The sequence below is a fragment of the Vigna angularis genome, chromosome 4 (assembly GCF_016808095.1).
Source record: "Vigna angularis cultivar LongXiaoDou No.4 chromosome 4, ASM1680809v1, whole genome shotgun sequence".
NCBI lineage: Eukaryota > Viridiplantae > Streptophyta > Magnoliopsida > Fabales > Fabaceae > Vigna > Vigna angularis.
The window spans coordinates 30267282-30291419 of record NC_068973.1 but is presented as its reverse complement, the minus strand read 5'-3'; the positions used below and the strand labels follow the sequence as shown (position 1 = coordinate 30291419).

Genomic DNA, 24138 nt, shown 5'->3' with positions numbered 1-24138 from the left:
ATAGATGTTGAGAAATAAATTGATATAAAGAATTCTAAGTATGTAATTCCATATGAAAATTTATGTTCGTCACTGAATGGTCTTGGACCGTTCGGTTTTCTTGTGAACTCGGTTGGAACTGGATTCTTTCATTTGGATGAAATTCCAATTGAGGACCGAGCGTCTTCGTTTAGTAATATTTGTATATAAGTGTTCAACCAAGGATATCCATTTCTTGGTATTCTGTTATAAACTTAAGTATATCTATATGTATTTGTACATTTCGTTTATTCTTGAACACTAGTTAAATGGTATCTTATTATATTTAGCAAGCCTTTCTTCTACAAGTTTAGTAGTGCTCGGTCTTACATCAAGCGCTCGTACTAAGTAGTGATTGGTCTTACACCAAGAACTCGTATTAAGTGGTGCTCGGTCTTACACCAGGCACTTGTTCTCGTTTCCGTAATTTAATTTTTAAATAAGAGCATTCGGCCAAAACCAATAGTGTTCGGTCTCTACTGTGCTCGGTCTTCGACCAACACTCGTTCTCCTTGATGTTAAATTCATAAATTAGCTAAGTACTTATAGCGTTCCGTTTCTTCATATAATTCCATCACTTATTATTATTCGTTGTCCTACAGTGTCAGTTTCTATGGTGTTCGGCCTAGAGTCTTAGTACTCAGCCTAGGCTTATTGGCGTTCGGTCTAAACTCTCATGAGTCAGTTCATTAAATTGGCTCACTTTGTAAATAACGTTCGATTCTATTAATCTTTGAGAAATATTATTGTAATCAGTCTCTTTCTCAACCCCGATAGTAACTCTCTTGGTCTCACTCCAATGTGTTCGGTCTCGTTCGGGGTTGAAGATTAACGTTCAGTATTTGGTATCCTAAGGGATCTTTATTCAAATTGGTTCAGTTGAGGTTTTAAATGAAAGATGATAGAATATGATATAGATGAAATGACTTTGGTTATGAACGAGTAAACATTTTTTTTAAATTAAAAAAAAAACCTAAAGAAATTACAAACTAACATGAAATGGATAGAAATTAAGATCAAATTAAAAAAAAATGTTAAAACTAAATTGAATAAACTTATTGAAAATATGAATAAATTAGTATTTAAGCTAAAATTAAACTTTAAATATATAATTAAAGAATATAAAAATTTAAATACAAAATAAATACTTAGTAAAATAAATATTTGTAATAAATATTTAATTAATTAATTAAAACTTAATTAATTGTTATTATATGAGTACTATTTCCCGTTCTAATCAACACGTATTCTTGTTTACATGGAATAAATCGCTTTTGTTTTATTTTTAATAAAAAATATTTTTAATAAAAAATATTTTTAATAAAAAATATTTTTAATCTATGTTTATTAACATAAATTTAGAACTTGCATCGCGGATAAGTTTTGCCGAAAGTATACCACGTATAATCAATTTTTACTCAAACTTAATACATTACTTTATTTCTAAATTAAATTATTCATTTATTCCATCAGATATTATTAAAATAAACCCAGTAGTTTAATCTGTGTATTAAATTGTTATTTAACTCATTACAATAATGATAATAACGAAATATTCCATAGAAATTCAATATATTTTAATTAAATATTACTCAAAATTAGTGCATTCATTAATAAAACTTAATTTCCAGCAAAGACATTCAATGCGACCAGAAAAAGTATTTGATGTTTTCATTTTTGAAGACTTTTTCAGAAGATGTTACGTTACCTGAGAATTTATATATGTGAGATTAGTGGGGAAGTCAAAATGACTTTGTTCTAATTGTAGGTTAGGTGTTTGTGAAATTGTGATATCATCCATAAGCTAAATAAGAAGAAGAAGAAGAAGAAGAAGAAGAAGAAAGAAAGAAAGACATGGGCGATAAGGTGGAGACGCTTGGGAGATTAGCCCAGTGGAAAATCGACAACTTTGGACTTTCTTCCTACAAAAAATCTGACCCTTTCAAGGTCGGAATCTGGAACTGGTGAGTCTGTGTGCGTGTGTCTTGTATTTGAACTGAATGAGTTTGGGTTGAGATTTTCACTTCGAACTTCACCAGGTACTTTTCAATTGTGAGGAATAAGTACTTCTTCATACATCTTTTTCCGGAACCTTCTACGGTTTCTAAGAATCAACCACCGTTTGCTCGATTCATTCTTCGAGTCTCCAATGCTGGCTCATCTCGCAGCTTTCATATTTCCCCTGGTACCAATACTATGCATTAACATCTTTTATGTTCATTCCCTCTTAGCAAACCTTACTTTTTCATTGTAAGTGTTGCGTTTGGCCATTGGTGAAGAATTGGCTAATGTATGAAATTAGGAAACTAAGTTTCATTCACTACTGAGTGACTGTAATTGGGGACTGCTTCCCAAAAGAGAGGGGCGAGTGGTAATAAGTGGTTAATGGGTGCATTGTCCTCTGGTTACTTTTACAGAGATAAATTGTTTAAGTTGTTTGGCAAATTCTCTGATTCTCCCATCAGGGCCAGATTAGTTTAGTAAGGAAGTAGAGTAATTGAGTGATTAACAATAACTACACCATAGTCTTGGGGCAAGGTTGTTATAACTAGGTACAGGATCAACAAGAGATAGTTGTTAGTTTTGATTTTCCAAATTTGAGAAGTTTCAACAAAATTGTGTTTTTCTTTTCACAAATTTAACACTTAAAGAAAATTTATGCTCATCCTGTCATGCCCCTTAAATTCAACTCAACCAGAGTTTTCAAATCTCTGTTTATTTATCAGTAGGGCCTTGTTTTCATTTATACCTGAAGTTCTGAGCCTTATGACACGACCTCCTTGTCTTCACCTCTTTATTTGCCAAGAAGAAATGGAGATGATTTCATATTTTGATTTGCATTTTGCAACTCAATTTGGGAATACGAAGCTGAAATTGCAATTACCTGTAGCAGTTTTAAATTTAATATTATATAATGGAATGCTGCAGTTCAAGAAAAGCTGCTCAGGTCACATGATGACTTTGTCTGGTCTGTGGAAACAACTTTTGTTGGTCGCTACATCATTGATGTTGAGTTTCTAGACCTGAAGATAAATGTAAGTTTCTATACATGATTATATTTTATATTTATATGTTATGGAGGTGCTAAATACTATGTATTTTCTTTAGGATATACTATTTTCCCTTTAACTATTTACCTGTTTAACTTTCTGACATTCTTTTAAACACTTTTTTTCGTGGTTAAGATTTTGTTTGACACAAATCCCTCATCACACATAACAATGAGGATCAAACAACATTAGAGAATAGAATATAGCGATGGAACACAAGATTAGCTTGTTTTGACACCTCATGCCTGAATCCACGAAACTTTTCATATTTGTTCATGATTTCAAATAACATTACAATATTTTTGGACCGACCTGAAAAATCCACAGTTATAAGTTTTCTACACAAACTTATGAAACCTTCGATTACTAGTTTTTCTTGACAAATTTGGTAAAACCTTCCTTAGGCTGCTACGTCTTCTCATATCAAGAACCATATCTTTGAATACAAACATCTCAAGTATTTGAAATCGAATATTTGAATTTTTATCCTGGCAGTTAAATTTTTAACTAAAAATTGAGAGTATATTAGAAGAAAAATAAGTGTATGGTGAGCACATCTCTATAAATATAACCTGTGACATGAATTTGGTTTGAGTTACTTGCTCAGCCATATTGCACTACCAATGGATTGAATTGTCTCCTGATCATTCTAAACTAGTTTCAGATTGTTGCTGCTTAACCTATGATCTTTTCTTTCGAACATAGGGAGAAGAAACTAGTTCTGTATGGCCACCTGATGAAAATGTGCAATCCATCGCATCCCAAAGTAGCAGTATTCGTGGCCTCTCTCGCATGCTTGACGAGGCTATACATGCAGACCTAACCATCATCACTGCTGATGGCTCATTGAGAGCTCATAAGGCAGTTCTCTCAGCAAGTTCTCCAGTGTTCCAGAGCATGTTTCATCACAACCTGAAGGAAAAAGAGTCTTCTACAATCCATATAGAAGACATGTCACTTGAATCCTGCACGGCGCTTCTTAGTTTCTTGTATGGAACAATCAAGAAAAAAGATTTCTTGGAACACCGGCTTGCATTACTTGGAGCTGCTAATAAATATGACATTGGTGGTCTCAAAGACATCTGTGAGGAAAGCCTTGTGGAAGGTCTTCACTCAAGAAATGTTCTTGAGATGCTAAATGAGGCTTGGTTATATCAATTGCTCAAGTTAAAGAAAGGGTGTTTTGTGTTATTATTTGAATTTGGTAAGGTACATGATATGAAGGATGAAATGAATAATTTTTTACAACATGCAGATAGGGAGCTAATGGTTGAGATGTTTCAGGAGTTGCTTTCAGTTTCGAACCCATGTATAAGTTAACTCATGGATCGTGTACATTCTCTATGGATGGCCATAATCATTGTTTGCTCTTTCTACTTTTTATTATACAATGGTAAAATGAAAGTATTTTTGAGTCAGCATTTACTAGGTAAGTTATTTAGAATGAATTAGAATTAGTATTTATAATGTTAATTTTGGATGATTTTAGTTTTGCAATCTTCTAACATACATGAAAACTTTCCAATGATATTACTCATTAACTCCCACTAATAATTTTGACACCTATTCTTTCCTTGATTTTTTTTTTTATCATTTCGTATCCCAACAACTATTTTATTTACTAAAATATTCTTACCACTTTTCTTGATAGACAAAAATGTTACTAATAAATACCTCCATTACATTTCTCAATTTACAAAAATACTACTCAGATTATTATTATTATTATACACTATGTTATCACTACAAACACAAGATGGCACTTGTGTGTGTATATATATATATATATATATATATATATATATATATATATATATATATATATATATATATATATATATATATATATACAAAAATTATTTAAATTTTAAAAGTAATAATTAAAAGGATAAAATTAGAAAAATAAAATGTCTATATAATTATAGGTAACTATAGATGAAATAAATTTTAGTTATTGAAATAAAAAATATTATATAAATAATTTTTTATTATGAATAATTATTTAAATTTGAAAAGTGTTTGATAAAAGTGTAAATAATTAGTTTATAATGACTGATTATTTGGAATTAAAAAAGTATTTACTAAATTTATAAAATTAAAAATTAGTTTCTATTATGAATTATTATTTAAATTTAAAAACTAGTAATTAATAGGATAAAATTAGAAAGAAAAAAAAAGACAAAAAAAGTATATCCTCTATAGTTATAAAATATTATATATTATTAATATTACTATTATTATATATCATTACTATCATCATATATTATTATAATTATATATTATTATTATAATATTACATATTATTATTACTACTATTATTAATAATGTTTTTATAATTAATATTATTGGTATTATTATTTGTGTTGTTATAAATTATTATTAATATATATTATTACTATTATTATATATTATTACTATTATCATATATTATTATAATTATATATTATTATTGTTATAATAATATTATATATTATTATTATTATTATATATTATTGTTGTTATTATTATTAGTATTATTATTTGTATTGTTATATGTTATTATTACTATTATTATATATTCTATATTTTTACTATTATAATATATTATTATAATTATATATTATTAATGTTATTAGTATTATTAAATTTATTAATAATAATAATATTATTAATATTATATACTATTATCATAATGATATTATTATTATATATTTAAGATAAATATTATTCAAATGAGAACATACGACTCATGTAGATCCTAGACTCTCTTACTCATTTCAGTGTCAGAAAGTCTTTTACAAGTGGACTTTTTGAGAAACAAGGAATCACATTTCAACTATTAAGAACATTTGAGGCACCGTTAGGATCTTGTCACCTTGCACAAATTCATATTCAAGAACTCGTAAGATTATTTAGCGTTCACTGTAGGACTGATAACGAGGTTCTCAAACGAACCATCGGTTGGGGATGACCAGTCTTTCTCCTTAGACCTTGATCGGGGCCTTATGTTCCTATCACACCCAATAGTCCAACATCGCTTAATAGTCGATGGCTAAGACAATTTAAGTACTCTTTCCTCCTTCCACCCTCATAAGCGCTTTTTAAGGTCAATATTGTAAAAGACAAGGCCCTAAAAAGAACAATACAACAAATATATGGTGATTAACTCTAATAATATCACAAGGGGGATAGAAACAACTCTAATTGGTACTTTCATCCCTTTTATAAATTCTAATTAGTACTAAATCAATTTTAAAGTGTAATCATTAGAAGCCAGTTGCTCAATTTTAAACAACAACTTTACACATCCAATTTAACATATTTCTCATTCACCATAAATTCATTCAACATAGTTCTTCACAAGTTAGATCAATCAAGCAACTAAAACCAAATCAATCATACAATCTAATCCAATATGAACTTACAATCTAACAAGTACAACAATCAATAATTGATATTAGTTTCCTTTTCCTTAGTTTTAACTTGAAATTGCTCTTTAGAACTCTACTTTTTCACAAGAGGATTTAACTATAGAATTAGAAATCTAAGCATAATTTTATGATTATAGGCAGAGACAGAAATTCATTGAGTTATTTTGAATCACAATCCACATGCAACTCAACATGCAAATTGACCTAAAAAAGAGTAAAAAATCAATTTGTTTTAGTCTTTATTTTTATTTTTGTTGGATGAATACGTAGAGTTCTTTTCTAAGATTAATTATATATCTTTTGATCTTCAAAAAGATTGAAAAATGAAATTAAAATTCTAAAAAAAAGATAAAAAATAATTTTAGAAAAAAATTACTAAAAAATGATGATTTTTATAAAATAAAACTTAGTTAATAAAAAATTTATTTCTACTTTTGAAATTTTATTAATAACACAATAGAGTGTTATATTTAAAAATCATCATTACTCATATACTAATTTCTATATTTTTGCTGTATCAACCTTCTATCAGTTATGTTTTACATCACAATCACCACAAATATAAACATTTCAAAGTCATCACTTAAGAAAGAAGAATCAACGTAGCACTTAAGTTTTATAAAATAAAGTAACACACCATAATTTATTGTCTCTCAAGAAGTTCTCAAATTACAATTAAATCACGTAAAAGAATGTAATAATAAGAAAAAGTGGGTCTGGATAAGATATTACAGTATTTGTTTTCATACTTGTATTTCAAAAATATATCTGTAGTTGTCCTATATCTACATGATTATTGTAGTTGAATATATATACACGTACGTTTTATTCTCAATTATGGATAAACTTGATCATTAAATTAATAATTAATAAAATTATATATAAAGATCGTGTGTGTATATATATATATATATATATATATATATATATATATATATATATATATATATATATATATATATATATATATATATATATATATATATATATATATATATTATTTGTAGTGTGACATTTTACTCCACAAATTAAAGTGAATTTCTTAAATTAGTGCACAATTATTTGATTGTTTGGTTAACACATATCATAGTACAAACCCGAAATATTAAGAATGTACCTTACTAATATTATCTAGAACAACTATTGGCCTCCAAGTTTGAGGAGGTCATGCAACATAGAGTTTATGAAAAAAAAAATCACTTTTTTTTTAGAGAAGATTACCTCAAAATATTATTTTTATATTTATCAATATAATTTAAAAAAATTTGTTAAAAGAGAAATTTCACATCAATATGGATTTTATTTGATGCAATTAAAACATATATTTTATTATTTTTTAATTAAAATTATATTTTTATCTTTATTATATATACTAAGTAAAAAGATATATGAAAACGTGTGTCTTCCTTATTTTTATTATAAGTAATTAATTCAATTGAACAAAAAATAATTAAATTTAATAAACAATCATTTAAAAGAATAAAACATAAAATAAATTTAAATACGATAATTTAAAATATAAAATTGAAAAAAATTATATACACCAAAAGAAATTATATATATATATATATATATATATATATATATATATATATATATATATATATATATATTGATATTTAATGATTTTTTAAGATAGATTTTTGTTTATCAGAAATGGTGTATTTAGAGTATTTGTGATATGCATAGATTGGGTGTACCTATCTCTTGGATCTCTTATATTTTTCTATCATTTTCATAATAAATGGTTTTGGTTTCTGCAACCTATGGATAGAAAGATATATGTCATGATTATTTCTACATCAATTATTGTTGATCACACTCAAAACCCTACATCAATTAAAATTGTTTCAATTGAATTCAATAAAATAAGGTATATTAATTCGTTTAATTGCGTAATAACTTGAAAGACCATTTTTTTGGTTCTCCTTTACACTGAACGATTTTTTTATTAGAGAAAAATTGAAGGGAAAGTAGAGTATAGCTGATAGAAAAAGAAAAGAAATATATTAATTTTTACATATTGTTTAGTGAAAAATAAATAGTGTTATTAAATAATTAAACAGATCTCTCTGGTTTTCCATTTTTTCACAAATCAAACGCAATGTGCATGAGTAGCATCATGGATAATGGAATATTTCTTCCCTTTTTCCTTTTTGTCAAATTTATGATTCATAGTTCAGATAAAGATCAGAGCAGAAATTTTGATCATTAACGCAAGCCAAAGAAAATAAAGTTGTTATTTTCGTAAAGCAACAGAGAAACCAAAAAAGAAATTCTTGCGGGGATCAAACACTCCCCTGCTCATCGCAATGGATATCCAATGTTTAAATTATTTTTCCAGAAATTCTTATTAAAAAGGAAAATAAAAAGAAAACTGGTATAAACTAAAACTAGTTATTGTGTATAAGTTAAACATTAGATTTTAAAAATATATCAAATAGTTTTATATACAGCTTAATTTTAATTTATTGTGTTTTCTTTACAAATGTTTTTGATAAATTTTTCTAAATATGCTATTTGCCTCGTCACTGATGTCACAATTTCTCCTTATCTTCTTCCCTGCGCTTCGGGCGAATCTAGTTGTAACTTTTAACACTGCAACAAATTTGTATGCTTTAGTAATTTGAATGTTACTATTATTATTTATTTTCATTTTTTCTATTGTTATTATTATTATAAATAAGTGTACTTAGATATCTCAATTTATTCATGGCACATGGGTCCATTCCTATATATTTTTAAAATGATATTTTAATTACTAAATAAACGAGTTGAAAAAAAAAATTCAAATATCAAAATTTTATTTAAATTGGGTCAGGATGAAGATTAAAATGAGGTTGATCTACACTAATACTTTAATTAATTTTTATATAGTTTTTAGAATTATGTAAGTTATTAAAATATTTTAAATTGTAAATTGATTCCTAAATACTAATTATAAATTGGTCTTCAATTAATTTTTATTATTTGTATTTTAATTAAAATTTTAAAATCCAACTTCAACTAAGTTAACATAATTTAACTTTGTTTGACTTGCATTGGATGTGGATCCAATCTTAAAAACATTTTGTTTAAGCCTAAATTAAAATGAGTTTCGGTTGACTAAGCTAAATACTTAGATTGACATGATTATTACTCAATTCAACTACTGAGGAAGTGAAGTCAAATTAATTTAATTAAGACTTGATTCAATTCAACGTAAGTCTGACTCGACTTAATCTTGAGATGAGTTTATGTTAATTCAATCTTTAGATAAACTTGTCTTGATTAACCTCAAGATAAGCCTAACTCAAATTGAGTTGGTCTAGACTATACTTGGTTGAAGGTGGACTCATACAACTTGGTCAAATGTGAGGCTAACTGAACTCGTCTCAATGCAAACTTAACTTGACTTAGTTTGATGTGAGTATGACTCTAATTATCTAAATGTGTTTATTTAGCTCAACATGGCACTAATACAATATTAAATAGATTTTGGAACACATATCAGATCGATTTCATAACCGATCTAATATATGCTAATGTAATATGTCAAAAATATATTTGTTTTGGAACAACTGATCTAATATCCAAAAAAAGTTTCAAAACATGAGCGATAATTACTTATGTTTATTTTCAAATATTCATGCCCTCGTCTTCGATCATGGACCCCAAATACACCTATATTCGTTAAAAGAAAGAATGTGTAAAGAATAATAATGGCATATTGGAAAGAAGACTTTGCAGATTTAACGAAAGAGTAAAAAAAACACTCAGATCGAGAGCGAAAGAGATCAAATGATTTTTTGTTTTGGTTGTGCAAAAAGAGTGAAGATAGATTTAATAATTTTATCAATGCAACTTGGTGACCAGTGATTAAAGGAGCTTGAGCGAAAGCATGGGTGAAGTTGCACGACACATACTAGAGTGGTCTTGCAACATAGTAATACGACAGTAGACCAATGGAGAAGGCCAAGTAGAGCTTCAACAATGGAAGAAAAAGATATGAAAACGACGGTAGGATGCGACAGCGACAGTGAAAAACTTCGTATCTAAAACCCTAATGATGATCGGAGGCAGTGGTGGTAAAAACCACAATTTGTAGGGAAGAAGAAATGAGAAGAGAACGAGAACATTTTCTGAAAGAAAAGAAAAACAATGGAGGACGCGAAGAAAGAAGAACATGAAAAAAAAGGATTTTCAAACAATAATTTTATTTTATTTCTCCTTATAACTAATTTAATATATTTTCTTTTATTTACAAAATTATCACCACGTTTAGTATTAGATTGTTTCTTCTACAATCGATTTAATATTTTTTTCTTATATGTCTATTTTGTACGAATGTAAATCTAATTTCATTCAACTTAATATGGATTTGACTCCACTTAGCTTAACACAACTTAACTTAACACAACTTAACTCAATACAACTTAACTTGACACAACTTAACTCAACACAACTTAACTCTGATACGAGTCCGAGTCAACTTAAAATTGTTATACAAGCATCTTATAATTAAAAAACAGAAAAAAAGTTGCATTGCTTTTTGATAAAATGAATTAATATCCTCGTCAGATTGCCTTTTCTGGTACAATTAATAGAAATTGTGAATTAATATTGTACTGAAAACAAAGTTATTTATTCACAATAACTAACAACTTTTTCTGATAACAGTTAAGCTGCAACTAATCATTATTCAATCACCGTTCTTTCTGTAAACGGGAAAGAACACCAAAATCTGACAACAAAAAGTTGTATTTCACCTTAAAAATATTCTTTAGTTGTACATTGAAAAAAAAAAGATAGTCACATGTAATGCCACATACATAAATCCTATGATGTAGAAATAATACAACTTTAACGAAAATAACCATTTGTATGCTGTTCTTTATCCATTCACGAATTTTTCTTAAACACTGTCTTATACAGATTAATTTTGTCTTTGGTTTAATTCAAAGTAATTAGTAATTAACCACGTTTTCTATTTAAAAATTCGAGAAAAATTGATTCAGTGTTATATTAATCAATTGAAATGCATTGAAAAGAATCCCGAAATTGGTTTCTTATACGTTAAACCATGTCATGTGGAGCTGTGAGGTAAATTAATTATATACATTATTTAAATATTTTCAATTTGTTAATAATATTTATATTAACTCCATGTATTATATATGAACCACTTTCACTTCTAACAAAACCTGTTAATATAAATAGAGATCACCATCACACAAACACGTATATATTACACTAAGAGCGAAAAAAAGCCTAAACGTAAACTCTTCGTCACCAACCACAGTGAAATGGTGAAGGTGTGGTGGTGGAGACGGTGTTTTCCGTTAGCTTTCATTTTAACGGCGTTTATTGGTGGCGCCTATGGTGGCAATGTCACCTACGACGGAAGATCCTTGGTCATTGATGGAGAGCATAGAATCCTCTTCTCCGGTTCAATTCATTATCCTCGCAGCACTCCTCAGGTACGCAATCCTCACTCTTTGTTCTTAAATATTTCATACTTAACAATTTTCTTTTTATTCTGTACTATAGAGTTCGTATATGGTGCATTTGTATTATGTTTCTGGGTTAAGGACAAAGAGATAAGAGGAAGGAGAACCGTTTTAGTTTTGGTTTTGATTGTAGTATTGTTAGGTAAGAAATATCAAACAGTTTTCCATCGTTGGAATAGTCTCAGCAACTTAGCGTTGATACGGTTTATTCTTGCAACGCTATGGTTGGTTCACGTTATTCTTGTTTTACACTTCTTTATCGATGTGGTTGAAAACGGTAATAAAAAAATAATGAAAATATTGTTGGACACCCCAACAACCTACACAAATATACAGATATAATAAGTAATATATAAAATGGTAGGAAACGAAAATAAGATCAGTGATTAAATACATAAGAGGGTAAGTTGTTAGTTTAAACATCACTCCTCAAAAATTTATATATAAAAGAATGGAAGATTGGCATAAATAATCTGACAAGACAAGCTGTTGTTTTATTATAATGGAAAGCAAGTTGCAGGAGGGGGTCTTCTAATTCTATTATATATATAAAGTCTTGGTGCTTTAATTAAGAATGTAATTGTTTTTTTTATGTTTTTGTACTGGCATCCAGTGTTTGTGATGCATGTGTAGCAGTGTAATGAAGGTTTGAGTTCACATGGAGACCATTGACCCATGGTTCTCACACTCTCACTTTTGGTTTAAACTTTAGAGCTGACTATTTTAGTGTTGGGATTTATACTATTTTTTAAGGGAACTCCCATTTTTCACTCTTCCTTTTTGCTTCATCCATCTATAGCTTTGACTGGATCTCCTTAATTTATTTTTTAATCAATGATCGGATCTCAGTAGAGTCAAAAGAGGATTGAATTCAATTTGTGTTCCTCCCTGAATCTAGCTATAGTTAAGTTTTCATCTAATTGTGTTTAATAATTGTTCAGTCACTCAGCACAAAACTTTCTTTATTTGGGGATTAAAGACTAACTAAGAGAGAACACCCCATGAAATGGTCAGAGTAATTAATTTGTAGAAAATATACTTGTATAATATCATGGATAATAAAAGCAACTCATATATATCATCGTTAACGTGGACAATCAGGATCTGTATATGTAGGTATTTCTTCAAACCTAAATCTTCAAAATATGATCAGTGTCTTACATAATGTTTTTGAGAAGACTGATGATATATGAACACTTCAATTTTTACTCTACACTTAACACCTATAGAACTATATTTTTATTTTAAAATATAAAATAATTACGAAGAATTAAATAAAAAATAAAAATGTTAACTTGTTAAATTGGTGTAGTAATGTTTAAAGATGTTCGTGTAACATTTTTTTTTTTTTTGAGAAAATGTCAGATGGAATTTGATTATTTATGATAGTACTTATCTGTTGACATAATGATATATCATTTTTAAATATTAAATTATTCGCATACTTGAGTCCCAAAAAGAAAAAGATATCGATTATGCTTAATAGGTAAAACTAATGATATTATATCTGTTACATACTTCTTCTTTTTCTATATCTTTTTTCTTATCACATCTGTTCACTAATTGTATATTAAGTGTCAGTGGAATTTTTTTGGTATTTATGAATCATTTTTGGAAGTTCAGAACATACGTAAACCACGTTAAAAGAAACCGCCTTAGCCATGCAATTTGTTTAAAAAACAAACAAAACAGTTCTCTACAAACAATTTAAGATTTCAAGTTTTTAAAAGTATTCGTTCGTAACATAATGCTATAACTTTTTATGGCATTTAATTTAGGGTTCGACCTTTATTGTCTCTTTGATGTTAGAGAGGAAAAAGAAAAGTTGAATGTAAGTTTAAGACAAGGGATAATTTTGTTAATTGTTGGTTGCTTTAAACTTCAAGAACCTCCTACGTGGAAAAAAAATATTATATAGAGATATGTCTGAAAAAATACATGCTTCAATTTTTTCTAGAATATTAATTCATGACACCTAATTTGTAGCAAACTTGTATGTATATTCTCAAGTTCTCTTATTAGATCCAATATTAATGGCAACGAAATTATTATTGTTATGAAAATAAGAACACTGTAGAATCTCTTTATACTGTTTACATTTTATTATATGGTAAAATAAGTACTCATAAAATCACATAATTAGCGTATGATACTGTTCTAAGCCAACTAATTTGAACGTGAAAAAAAAACATGTTGAGCCATTATTCGTTCATGTAAAGCTTGTAATCAAATTTAGTGGGTTAGGTCTTTTGGGGGTTTGCAATCATTGAATGCAGGTTGAATTAAACTATCAAAATGAGTTAAGGGCAAAAATTAGCTACATGCATTGAAGGATCAAACAATGAGAATTGAATTCCAAACATCAGATGTAAATCTAGTAGGCATCATAAACGACTTCAATTTAACATTTTTTATCAACGGAAGAAAATTGTCTACGTTTGAGTTAAAACAGATTACATTCATATTAATGCAGACGGGGCTCACGTAGTAATTTAGTAAAATTTAAATGAAATGAAGCCAGGAATTAATGTGGATATAGAAAAGTTGCTTGTTGGAATAATGGAATAGATAAATAAGAATAACATAAAAAATAAGCATCTCTAAATTGTGAAATGTAATTTGCTGATGATTTGAACAGATGTGGCCTAATTTAATTGCGAAAGCTAAGGAAGGTGGATTAGATGTCATACAAACTTACGTGTTTTGGAACCTTCACGAACCTCAACAGGGCCAGGTGATCAAACTCAAACTCGTCTACATTATTCTTCTTCTCTTTTTTTTTTACATGTATTTTCTTAAAGCTCGTCAATTACGAGAAGCATGATGTTCTTCATCATTTACTTGGTCTGTAGTATAACTTTAGAGGAAGGCGTAATATAGTGAGATTCATTAAGGAAATTCAAGCACAGGGTTTATATGTAACCCTCAGAATTGGACCATACATTGAGAGTGAATGCACATACGGGTAAGTTCCCCGAATTGAACCATACTATTGAGCTGACAAATTTTCGGCATAAAGGAATTTGTACCATGCTATGAATTAAAGCATACTTTGCTCTCAGTGAAGCTACTCTGGGAATTTGATGATAATAAAAAATATGATAATGATTCCGTAGTAGAAGAAACTGAGTTGCGGTTTTGTTGGTGCAGGGGTCTACCAATTTGGTTACATGATATTCCGGGTATCGTATTCAGATCTGACAATGAGCAATTCAAGGTATTCCATTCTAGTTTCTGAATTGTGATCCTCAAACTATCACTGTAATTTGAACTATACAAGCGTGGTAATCCATCTGTCTATTGTTACTTTATACAAAATATTATTTAGTATTTGGGTCATGTCTCCTTAGACATTAACACAAATTACTCTTTACTGTACACTGTTCACTCAAGTCTGGTATTAACAGAGCATTCATTAATGGCAGTTTCACATGCAAAGGTTCGCTACCAAAATAGTCAACGTGATGAAATCGGCTAATCTTTATGTTTCACAAGGAGGACCTATCATACTATCACAGGTTTATTTAAACTTCCAAGCAACAAAACTTGTCAATTTTTTTCTCTTTTTTTTTTTTTTCTCTTTTTTGTATTTATAAATGGTTTATGGTGAATGTAGATTGAGAACGAATATGGGAACGTTGAAGGGGCGTTTCACGAGAAAGGACTATCTTATATTCGTTGGGCCGCCCAGATGGCCGTGGGACTCCAAACTGGTGTGCCTTGGGTAATGTGCAAGCAAGATAATGCTCCTGATCCCGTGGTTAGTCTCTACTAGTTATTTTACTTTCCCTGGATTCTTGACAAATTCAGTGTTCAATAAAACAAGAAATGAAGAATTTGGAACTATACTACTCTTCGTACAAGCTCATGGGTAATGGATATTATTTACTTCAGAGAAAAGGACAATAATTATACCAATCATTGGATCATTATCTAATAACACTTGTACAGGGATATGAATGTTTGCGCAAAAAATGGATTCTTGAATCGGAAAAAATAAACCAGAACTTCCAATCAAAATGCAATCAATAAAAGAAGCCCAGCCTTATTAGTCATTCTTATTACTTCTTATCAAGCCCAGCCTTCGATTCACCACAAGTAATTAGTTAAACTGTTTATATTACATCTGTAAATGAAGTCATGTAATCTGCAGATCAACACATGCAATGGCATGCAGTGCGGGACAACTTTTAAGGGGCCCAACTCACCTAACAAGCCTTCACTCTGGACAGAGAACTGGACAAGTTTGTAAGTTCTTGTGAAATTCTGCATTACAATTTACAAAACCTTTTTTCACAGAAAGTGCTACTTTAAGGCGTTTGAGAAGTCTAATTCCATTCATTTCACGTTAAAATTTAAAGTTACCAAGTGTTTGGTGGAGTACCATACATAAGATCGGCTGAAGACATTGCGTACAATGTTGCTCTGTTCATTGCAAAGAGAGGAAGCTATGTAAATTACTACATGGTATGATACCTTGTAACTCTTTTCTTTATCCCCAGCATGCAAGCAGGCATGCCATTATTTGTCTTTTAAGTGGCGTGATATGATTTGATGCAGTACCATGGAGGAACCAATTTCGACAGGATAGCCTCCGCTTTCGTAACGACATCCTATTATGACGAAGCTCCACTGGATGAATATGGTATGTTTCCTTCCTTTAACCATTTTAGTAAAATATAGATATTGAATCACAACGTGATTGACTACGCTAAGGTAAGCAGGTTTGGTTAGGCAACCAAAATGGGGCCATCTTAAGGAGCTACATGCAGCAATCAAGTCATGTTCAAAATCTCTACTTTATGGTACTCAAACTAGCTTCAGCTTGGGCTCACGACAAAACGTAAGAAAACTAGACAGCACGCTTGGGCTAATTTACTAAATTGTTTAGCTTCTTACAGTACTGGTATTTGAGTCTCTCTAAAGAAGATATTTTAAACAAAATCAATAATTTTCCATCATTCTCCAGGCTTATGTTTTCAAAAGTAGCTCAACAGAATGTGCTGCCTTCCTGGAAAATAATGAAGATCGAACTGTCACAGTTCAATTGCAAAATATTTCATACCAGCTATCACCCAAATCAATCAGTATTCTACCAGACTGCAAGAATGTGGCCTTTAACACTGCCAAGGTAAAAATCAAGCAATCAATATATAGTGTCATTTATTTAAAAGACAAGACATCTGCTGGATAGTTTCCTTGTGCTTTGTTTACTATGTAATCTGTGTATTAACTTAACGACAAATATCTTGATGCTAGTAAAAGGCATTTCATATTTTCTGCTCTTGTAGGTACGCACACAAAATGACAGATCAATGAAGTCATATTTACGGTTCAATTCAGCAGAAAAATGGAAAGTGTACAAAGAAGCCATCCCAAGCTTTGACGATACTTCATTAAGAGCAAATACACTGTTGGATCAAATCAGCACAGCAAAAGATACATCTGACTATATGTGGTACACATTCAGGTAAAATAGCAACATACGATCTTGATGCCAGTAACGCGATACATGTATGCACAACGTCCATATATATCCCATTAAGATTCTTGTTCACACATCTCGTGCAGGTTTAATGACAATTCTCCTAATGCTCAATCCATTATAAGTGCATACAGCCAAGGACATGTTTTGCATACCTTCATCAACGGAAATTTAGTAGGTAAACCTCAACCATGACGGTCCCATTTTTTAAGATAAAAGAGAGCATCTTTTTTCGGGATACAACTAACTGATCCATTTGGTTACAGACTTGGTTACAGACAACGGAATGCACATTTTTCTTTTATCTGCAATTCGTTGTGCATCACCTATTTACTTTATCATTCATGATACAATTTGAGTTGCTAACATTGGGATCTATACATGCTTCTAACTCTAGGTTCTGCTCACGGAAGTCACAGAAATGCGTCTTTTGTCATGGAAAACAAACTCAATCTCATAAAAGGGATGAACAATATTTCTTTCCTCAGTGCAACAGTTGGACTGCCGGTATTTATCTTAATGAATGTTCAGGATCAATTAAATGAACCCTCTTAAAGAAGAATAAATTAAAAACTAACCTTCGCAGTATGTAAATTCCAAAGATGGTTATTTCATCTCACATGTTTCTTTTCTACCAAGATTTAAGAACACACTAAGGACTTATAGAGAAGCATCCTTTACTATTAAACAAATATCTGGCAGGCATGCGCTTGCAGATACAGACACGCTTTGCTTAAAAGCATACAAAATAACTATTTGACAGTATGGTAGCCAGAGAAAGATAATTGATTACGTGAAACTTATGTTTATTTCTACATGAAGAACTCAGGAGCATATCTAGAGCACAAAGTTGCCGGTTTAAATAGAGTGAAAGTTCAAGGCCGAGATTTCACTAATCAAGCATGGGGATATCAGGTGACTATCTCTAGATACCAATGAAACTTCAATTGTCAATCATGCTACCTCAATCGTATATTATCTTGACATACTATTTATAAAGTAGTTTTCAGAAGTTAGTTAATATAAATTGTTTTTCCCATATCTTTTACTCTGAACAGATTTCTGTTCAGTCGTATATATTCATCATCAGCTGCTTAAAATTTCAAATTATAAGAAATAGGTGTGCATGAACCCTCTGCTTTGATTGCTAACCATTAAACTAAATATTGCACATTGCATGCTGATCTTGCATTTGTTGCATTAAGGTTGGTCTGTTGGGAGAAAAATTGCAAATCTACACAGCTAGTGGATCAAGTAAAGTTCAATGGGAAAGGTTTCAAAGCTCAACGAAGCCACTCACATGGTATAAGGTATATCATCAATAATCATCATTAATTTGACACTTCTTTTTTTCCTTAACCAAGAATGGATATTGAGGAGAATTCAACTAAACATGTTCAAAGGCCTTTGTGCTGGTTTTTGTCACTATCTCTTATTTACGGAATGAAAACTGCTCTCCATTTACATCACAGCTGCTTATCATTTTTCTACAATATTGTTTTAACAGTTTACCAATATTTTATTTCGATGATTATTGGCAGACCACATTTGATGCACCAGAGGGAAACGATCCGATAGTGCTTAACCTTGATTCCATGGGAAAGGGTTATACTTGGATTAATGGCCAAGGTATAGGCCGATATTGGGTATCGTTCCAAACGCCACAGGGAACACCTTCGCAGAAATGGTATAATCCTATGCATAATTATTTTAAAACTTCTTATTTCCCTAAATAATATGCCAATTTCAAGGAAGCTCCTCCCCCAATGATTATAATACATAGTAATGTAATTATTTAAAATAAGAGTAAAAGAAACAGAATTTTTTATGAACCATGGAAATTGTTTTTGTAACCTAATTCAATCCCACAAACAAACATGTTAAAATTGGTCCAAGCTTTATTCAAGCTATATATTTACTTGAGGAGAAAGTAAACCATCACTCTTGAGGTTGCAATTAAGGTAACCCTCAAAGAGACCACGTTGAGGTTGCAATTAAGGTAACCCTCAAAGAGACCACGACTAAGGCGGGCTTGGATTGACCACAACTAAGACAGCTTTCCAAAACAATAACTTATTCAATTAAATAAAAAAAAATGCATATAAATAAAATATTATAACTTCTTCAATTGTGTAGCCATTTTCAAAATGGGTAACCCTATTTGTGAAATATAAAAGATAATTGTTTTTACTATACATTCTTTTCGTGTTTTTCTTTTTCTTTTTTTTCTTTTTCCATGTAGTTATTCTAAATGGTCATCTAGAGTACATAAATTTTCTATTTATTCACACTTCAAAATTCTGATTTTACACTGCTTTTACACCTAATGATATAATAAGTCTCCTACCTACATGTCAGGCCTTTATTCACTTACAATTTAACATTTTTTATCCAGGTATCACATACCCCGATCCCTCCTAAAATCTACAGGGAATCTACTAGTTCTGCTAGAAGAAGAAACTGGGAACCCACTTGCAATCACTCTGGACACAGTTTACATCACATCACAGTAAAAGATACACACTATGTGCAAACAGGAATGATCTATCTTCTTAACATGGATGCAGAGAGCCCAGGTGTATAGATAAAGGAAATATATACGACAGCATGGTCCTGTATCTCTCTTTCTCCCTCCAGATGCATATTTAGACACCTCTAAAGTATAAGCAAGGGAGGGTTAGAGAAAGAATTAGTCATTAGTTATGAGGAATTTTCAATATGTTCATTGATTGTCCTTTGTCAGCAAGAATTCATTCTCTTGACAGATGATGCTTGCCATCAGTAAACTGATAATATAAATTACACAATATAATATAAACAAGAGCAATCAAATAGACTTAAGGTTTTACATAACTCTCAGGCGTTTTAAAATTATCATTTGCTTATAGTATTGAGCTTTTTCAAACAAAAATAACAGACTTTTATAAGTTTCCTGTGCTTGAATAATTTAACTATATATTTCCTTCGTGCTTTCAAATTTAAATCTACACTGCCTACATAGCTAATAATTTATTTCGTATACTACATGCATGTCAAGAATTATATACTAACAACTGAACATGTTTATTCAGGCATATCATACCCCAAAAGCATGTAGCAATCAAGAACTCAACAAATCACATTATCTTTCAATACCAAAATTAGTCGTTGAGGCCTTACACAATATATGTAGTATGACATCTTCAGGGAAATATAATAAAATAGAAGTGCACAGTGACAGGAGAAAATCTATTTATCCAGGATTTCATTTATGACAGAGGAAGCACCAGTCTCAACTCTACAACTCAAAGGAGCGCAAATTATGAGTCAAAGGAAAGAAGTAACACAAAGTTATAGCATATAAATAAAGAAAGTCACAAGAAGAACTAAGAAAACCGTACAAGTTTAAATACCAATGCTTGTGTGAATATCACCCTTTTCAAAGTACATACTAACATAGCTCTTCAAAATAACAAAATAAGAAACAGTTTGATGCAATTTAATACCGTGCATGCAACAATTCAGAGTAAAAACATCAAGGAAAGCGTTAGAAACTAAATCTTATGTAACCATGTCACTAGAGGAAGTAAGAACATGTGCAAACAGATGTTTTCATTACAAATACAAGTATCAAACGAGCGAAAGGGAGGTGAAAAGTAGATAATCAATTGGGCATATTAATTATTTACAGGGAAAGTAAAATTCCAAGTCAAATAACATAAAAATAAATCTTTCGTTTATGTTCTTTTCTAATGAAGAAGAAGAAAGATGTAAGCTATCGGTTACAGCAGATAAAAAAAAACTAATAAAATGCAGAGAACACAAATTAAAGCCAGACGAAAAAACACTCAACAGTATGTATAACAGAATAACCTGTGTGGTATCAACATATTCTACCTAATGAATTCTTGACAGCAGCATGTCACACCTAAGTCTCGTACATTTATGTCCTCAGAGTCATATGTAGATCTCACTCTAGTTGAAAAAATAAAACGTAGTAAATATTTGCCAGAAAGTTAAATGTCTAATATGCAAATTTAAAAGGTGAAGAACAAAAGATAAACAGGTTTCTCTTACCAACTTTTTCTTCGCCATCTTCTACCTTTGCAGGATTCCGTTGTTTGATAGTCCACAAATGTGAAGGTATGATGGCCTTCTGTGAAGGTAATTCAGCTATGAACAATAGAGTCTGCGCCCACCCAGCATATTTACCGTACTTGGTAACAAATGCCTCTGCAACACGATTACAGAGCTTTGGTGTCAACTGCGAACCTGCAAGCTCAGGTAAGAGATACTTGGTGGCAATCTTACCCAAGTGTAAAAGAGACACATCCCAATAAACTCTCTATGCTAAACTCTTTGAATCGCAACATTCTACAACAGATGCAATAGTCAATCAGTAACCATAAATAACAACTTAGTGTAAACTTACCCGCCAAACGTGAGTGTCAACAGGAACGGCATGGTGTTGATCAAGCGAGAAGAGAGCAATGCAAGCAGCCACTTTAGGGCCCACACCAGGTAACGTAGAAAGTGCAGATATAACATCTGGAAGATCCAACTTACGCAGAGAACGAAGCCACTCTTCCCCTCCACCAGGTTTTGATCGCAAAGCATTAACCGTTCCAATTATATATTTAGCTCTGGCAACACGACAATAACAGTCACAAACATAGTTGCAATTGAATGCATGCATAAGAGTAGTTAGGGTTAGTAACTGATGAACCTGTAACCGAAACCCGCGTCTCTGAGTTGTTGCTCTGAGACGGAGGAAAGTTGCTCCAAAGAAGGGAAAACGTGAAACTGAAACCCTCCAACGTCTCCCACGTGCACTCCAAGGGACGACACGTGGTCAACCATCTTCGTGATTCGTGCAATGTTGTTATTGGAAGAGCACAGAAACTGAATCAAACACTCGAAAGGGTCTTGCCGGAGCACCCTCGCACCGCTCAAGTGGCGCGCTAGCGCCGCGAACCTCGCATCGGAAGCGGAAAACGCCTTCCATAAGCCGGAGAGAGAAACGGCGGCGTTAAGGAAATCTAGCAAGGCGGTTTCGGCTTTTTCGGGGTGAGAGTGGGAGTGGAGGCAGTAGCAAACGTCGCCGTTTTGGAGGTGTTTGAGGGTTACGAGGTGGGGCCCAACGACGCCGGTGTATTCTAGAGGGGCAGTGTTTTTCCAGCGGAAGGTTTGGCCCGTGGGAAAGGTGAGTGGCAGAGAGAGTTCGGCCTGGATCAAGTTGAGAGGGGCCCAGGCCCGGGCTTTTGCGGTGTTGAAAGAATGACGGGCCTGGGTTTGGGGAGTCGGGGGCGTTGAGGGAGTGTGTGGGATCAGTTTCGGGGATCTTTTTCTCTTCTTCGTGGTCATAGCTGCAAGAGAGACGTTGATGAGTCTCAGATGCAACGGCTGCATCTCCCTATCTCAGGTTACGAGGGACAACGTAACGGGAAAATAATGACCGGTCGGGTCAGGTGGGTCGGATGATGCTGAGTAGTGGCTCGTGACTCTTGACTCTTGAAGTTTAATTAAAGAAAGTTTAAAAATCAACTTAAATTAGTTAGTTAACGGATATAAATTTTAACCAGATCTAAATATCATTTTCTTTTTCTACACATCATTTTTGCTTTTAGCTTTTGTTCAAGAAATTCCAAAATTAAACGAATGCGTTTTCAAGAATCATATTTTTAGAAATATTATTTTCAAATAATTAGTAAAACTTATTGCAAACAAATATATTGATTTAACAAAACTTATTTGACATTATTAATTTAAGGTAATTAAATTATATTAACATATATATTTGTTTGTTTTGTTACAGTATATTAACATCAAATTTGGATGGTTTGAATATATGATATATTATAGAGTTAAATATGTTTTTAGTCTCTAAACTATTGGTTGTTTATGGTTTTAGTCCTTCTTTCAAAATAAGGTACAATTTGGTCCTCATTCTTTTCGAAACTTTGGTTTTAGTCCTCTAAAATTAACACCGTTAAAAATTAGCTGACGTGGCTAACGGTAGACTGACGTACGATTTTTTTTTCAAGTGTTTCTCACCTTTTCTCCCCTTCTTTCTCTTCCTTGCATCTTCCACCCAACTTCATCTTTCACAGCATCCCTGGTTATATCTGAAATACAAAAGAAACATAACTTTTAATAATAGCATAATCAAACATAGTAATTGATTTAATATATCTATTTAAATTGACTTAATACCTCTTCCCAAGAGTCAACAATACCATCACGGGCTATTGTCCACATCCAATGGATGACATAATAACCACATTCATAATTTCCATTTTGCTTATTGCACTGAAATATGATATTTGAAAAGTTAATCTATTTGAAAAGTAAAACATAAATATTTGAATTGGTTGATTTAAGTATTAAATACCATAGGATAAATCCAACTCAATGATGAAGGGGACGTAATAGCCCTAAAAAGAAAGGTAATTAGTGATTAATACATTATATGAAGTAAAATAACAATGCACATTGGAATTATGTCATACCTTTGTACTATAGTTTTTAATTATTCACTTGGCTTTGGCTTTTTATGTAATGAACAAAACCACACCACAATATTATCACTGGGACAAATTAGCATCAATTGCCAATGACACCTAACATATATGAATTTATTAGTGATGTTAGTTTAAGACTACAACAAAATTTTGTGAGTTTTACTTACATTTTATCATCATAATAAG

The 24138-nt window shown here is 31.0% G+C and overlaps 3 protein-coding genes across 9 annotated transcripts; 2 read left to right on the top strand and 1 right to left on the bottom strand.

The window, feature by feature from the left end:
* The first annotated feature begins 1683 nt into the window (after nucleotides 1-1683).
* On the top strand, nucleotides 1684-4437 carry LOC108330904 (BTB/POZ domain-containing protein At1g21780). The gene is made up of 4 exons (XM_017565498.2): nucleotides 1684-1982; nucleotides 2058-2203; nucleotides 2947-3053; nucleotides 3774-4437. The coding sequence occupies exons 1-4, from the start codon at nucleotides 1873-1875 to the stop codon at nucleotides 4386-4388; spliced, it is 978 nt and encodes a 325-aa protein (XP_017420987.1). The 5' UTR covers nucleotides 1684-1872; the 3' UTR covers nucleotides 4389-4437.
* Nucleotides 4438-11693: 7256 nt separating this feature from the next.
* Nucleotides 11694-20204, top strand: LOC108331679 (beta-galactosidase 16). Its single transcript, XM_017566547.2, has 18 exons — nucleotides 11694-11937; nucleotides 14606-14701; nucleotides 14820-14932; nucleotides 15118-15184; nucleotides 15393-15485; nucleotides 15584-15727; nucleotides 16121-16215; nucleotides 16329-16434; nucleotides 16528-16612; nucleotides 16692-16810; nucleotides 16937-17098; nucleotides 17259-17437; nucleotides 17539-17630; nucleotides 17850-17959; nucleotides 18275-18367; nucleotides 18658-18762; nucleotides 18994-19139; nucleotides 19848-20204. Exons 1-18 carry the CDS (start codon nucleotides 11764-11766, stop codon nucleotides 19963-19965), a joined length of 2097 nt encoding a protein of 698 aa, XP_017422036.1. The 5' UTR covers nucleotides 11694-11763; the 3' UTR covers nucleotides 19966-20204.
* Nucleotides 15965-22950, bottom strand: LOC108331680 (N-glycosylase/DNA lyase OGG1). Of its 7 annotated transcripts, none has more exons than XR_008248194.1 (5): nucleotides 22158-22948; nucleotides 21864-22074; nucleotides 21509-21737; nucleotides 21329-21406; nucleotides 15965-17090 (listed from the first exon to the last, which is right to left on the bottom strand). XR_008248194.1 is itself a non-coding variant. In XM_017566548.2 (4 exons), the coding sequence occupies exons 1-4, from the start codon at nucleotides 22838-22840 to the stop codon at nucleotides 21402-21404; spliced, it is 1128 nt and encodes a 375-aa protein (XP_017422037.1). In that variant the 5' UTR covers nucleotides 22841-22947; the 3' UTR covers nucleotides 21122-21401. The 7 variants fall into 7 exon arrangements, 3 of the variants coding, with proteins under 3 accessions (XP_017422037.1, XP_052731663.1, XP_017422039.1); XR_001832417.2 differs by having other exon boundaries at nucleotides 15965-16978; XR_001832418.2 differs by lacking the exon at nucleotides 15965-17090 and adding an exon at nucleotides 20565-20729.
* Nucleotides 22951-24138: the final 1188 nt, after the last annotated feature.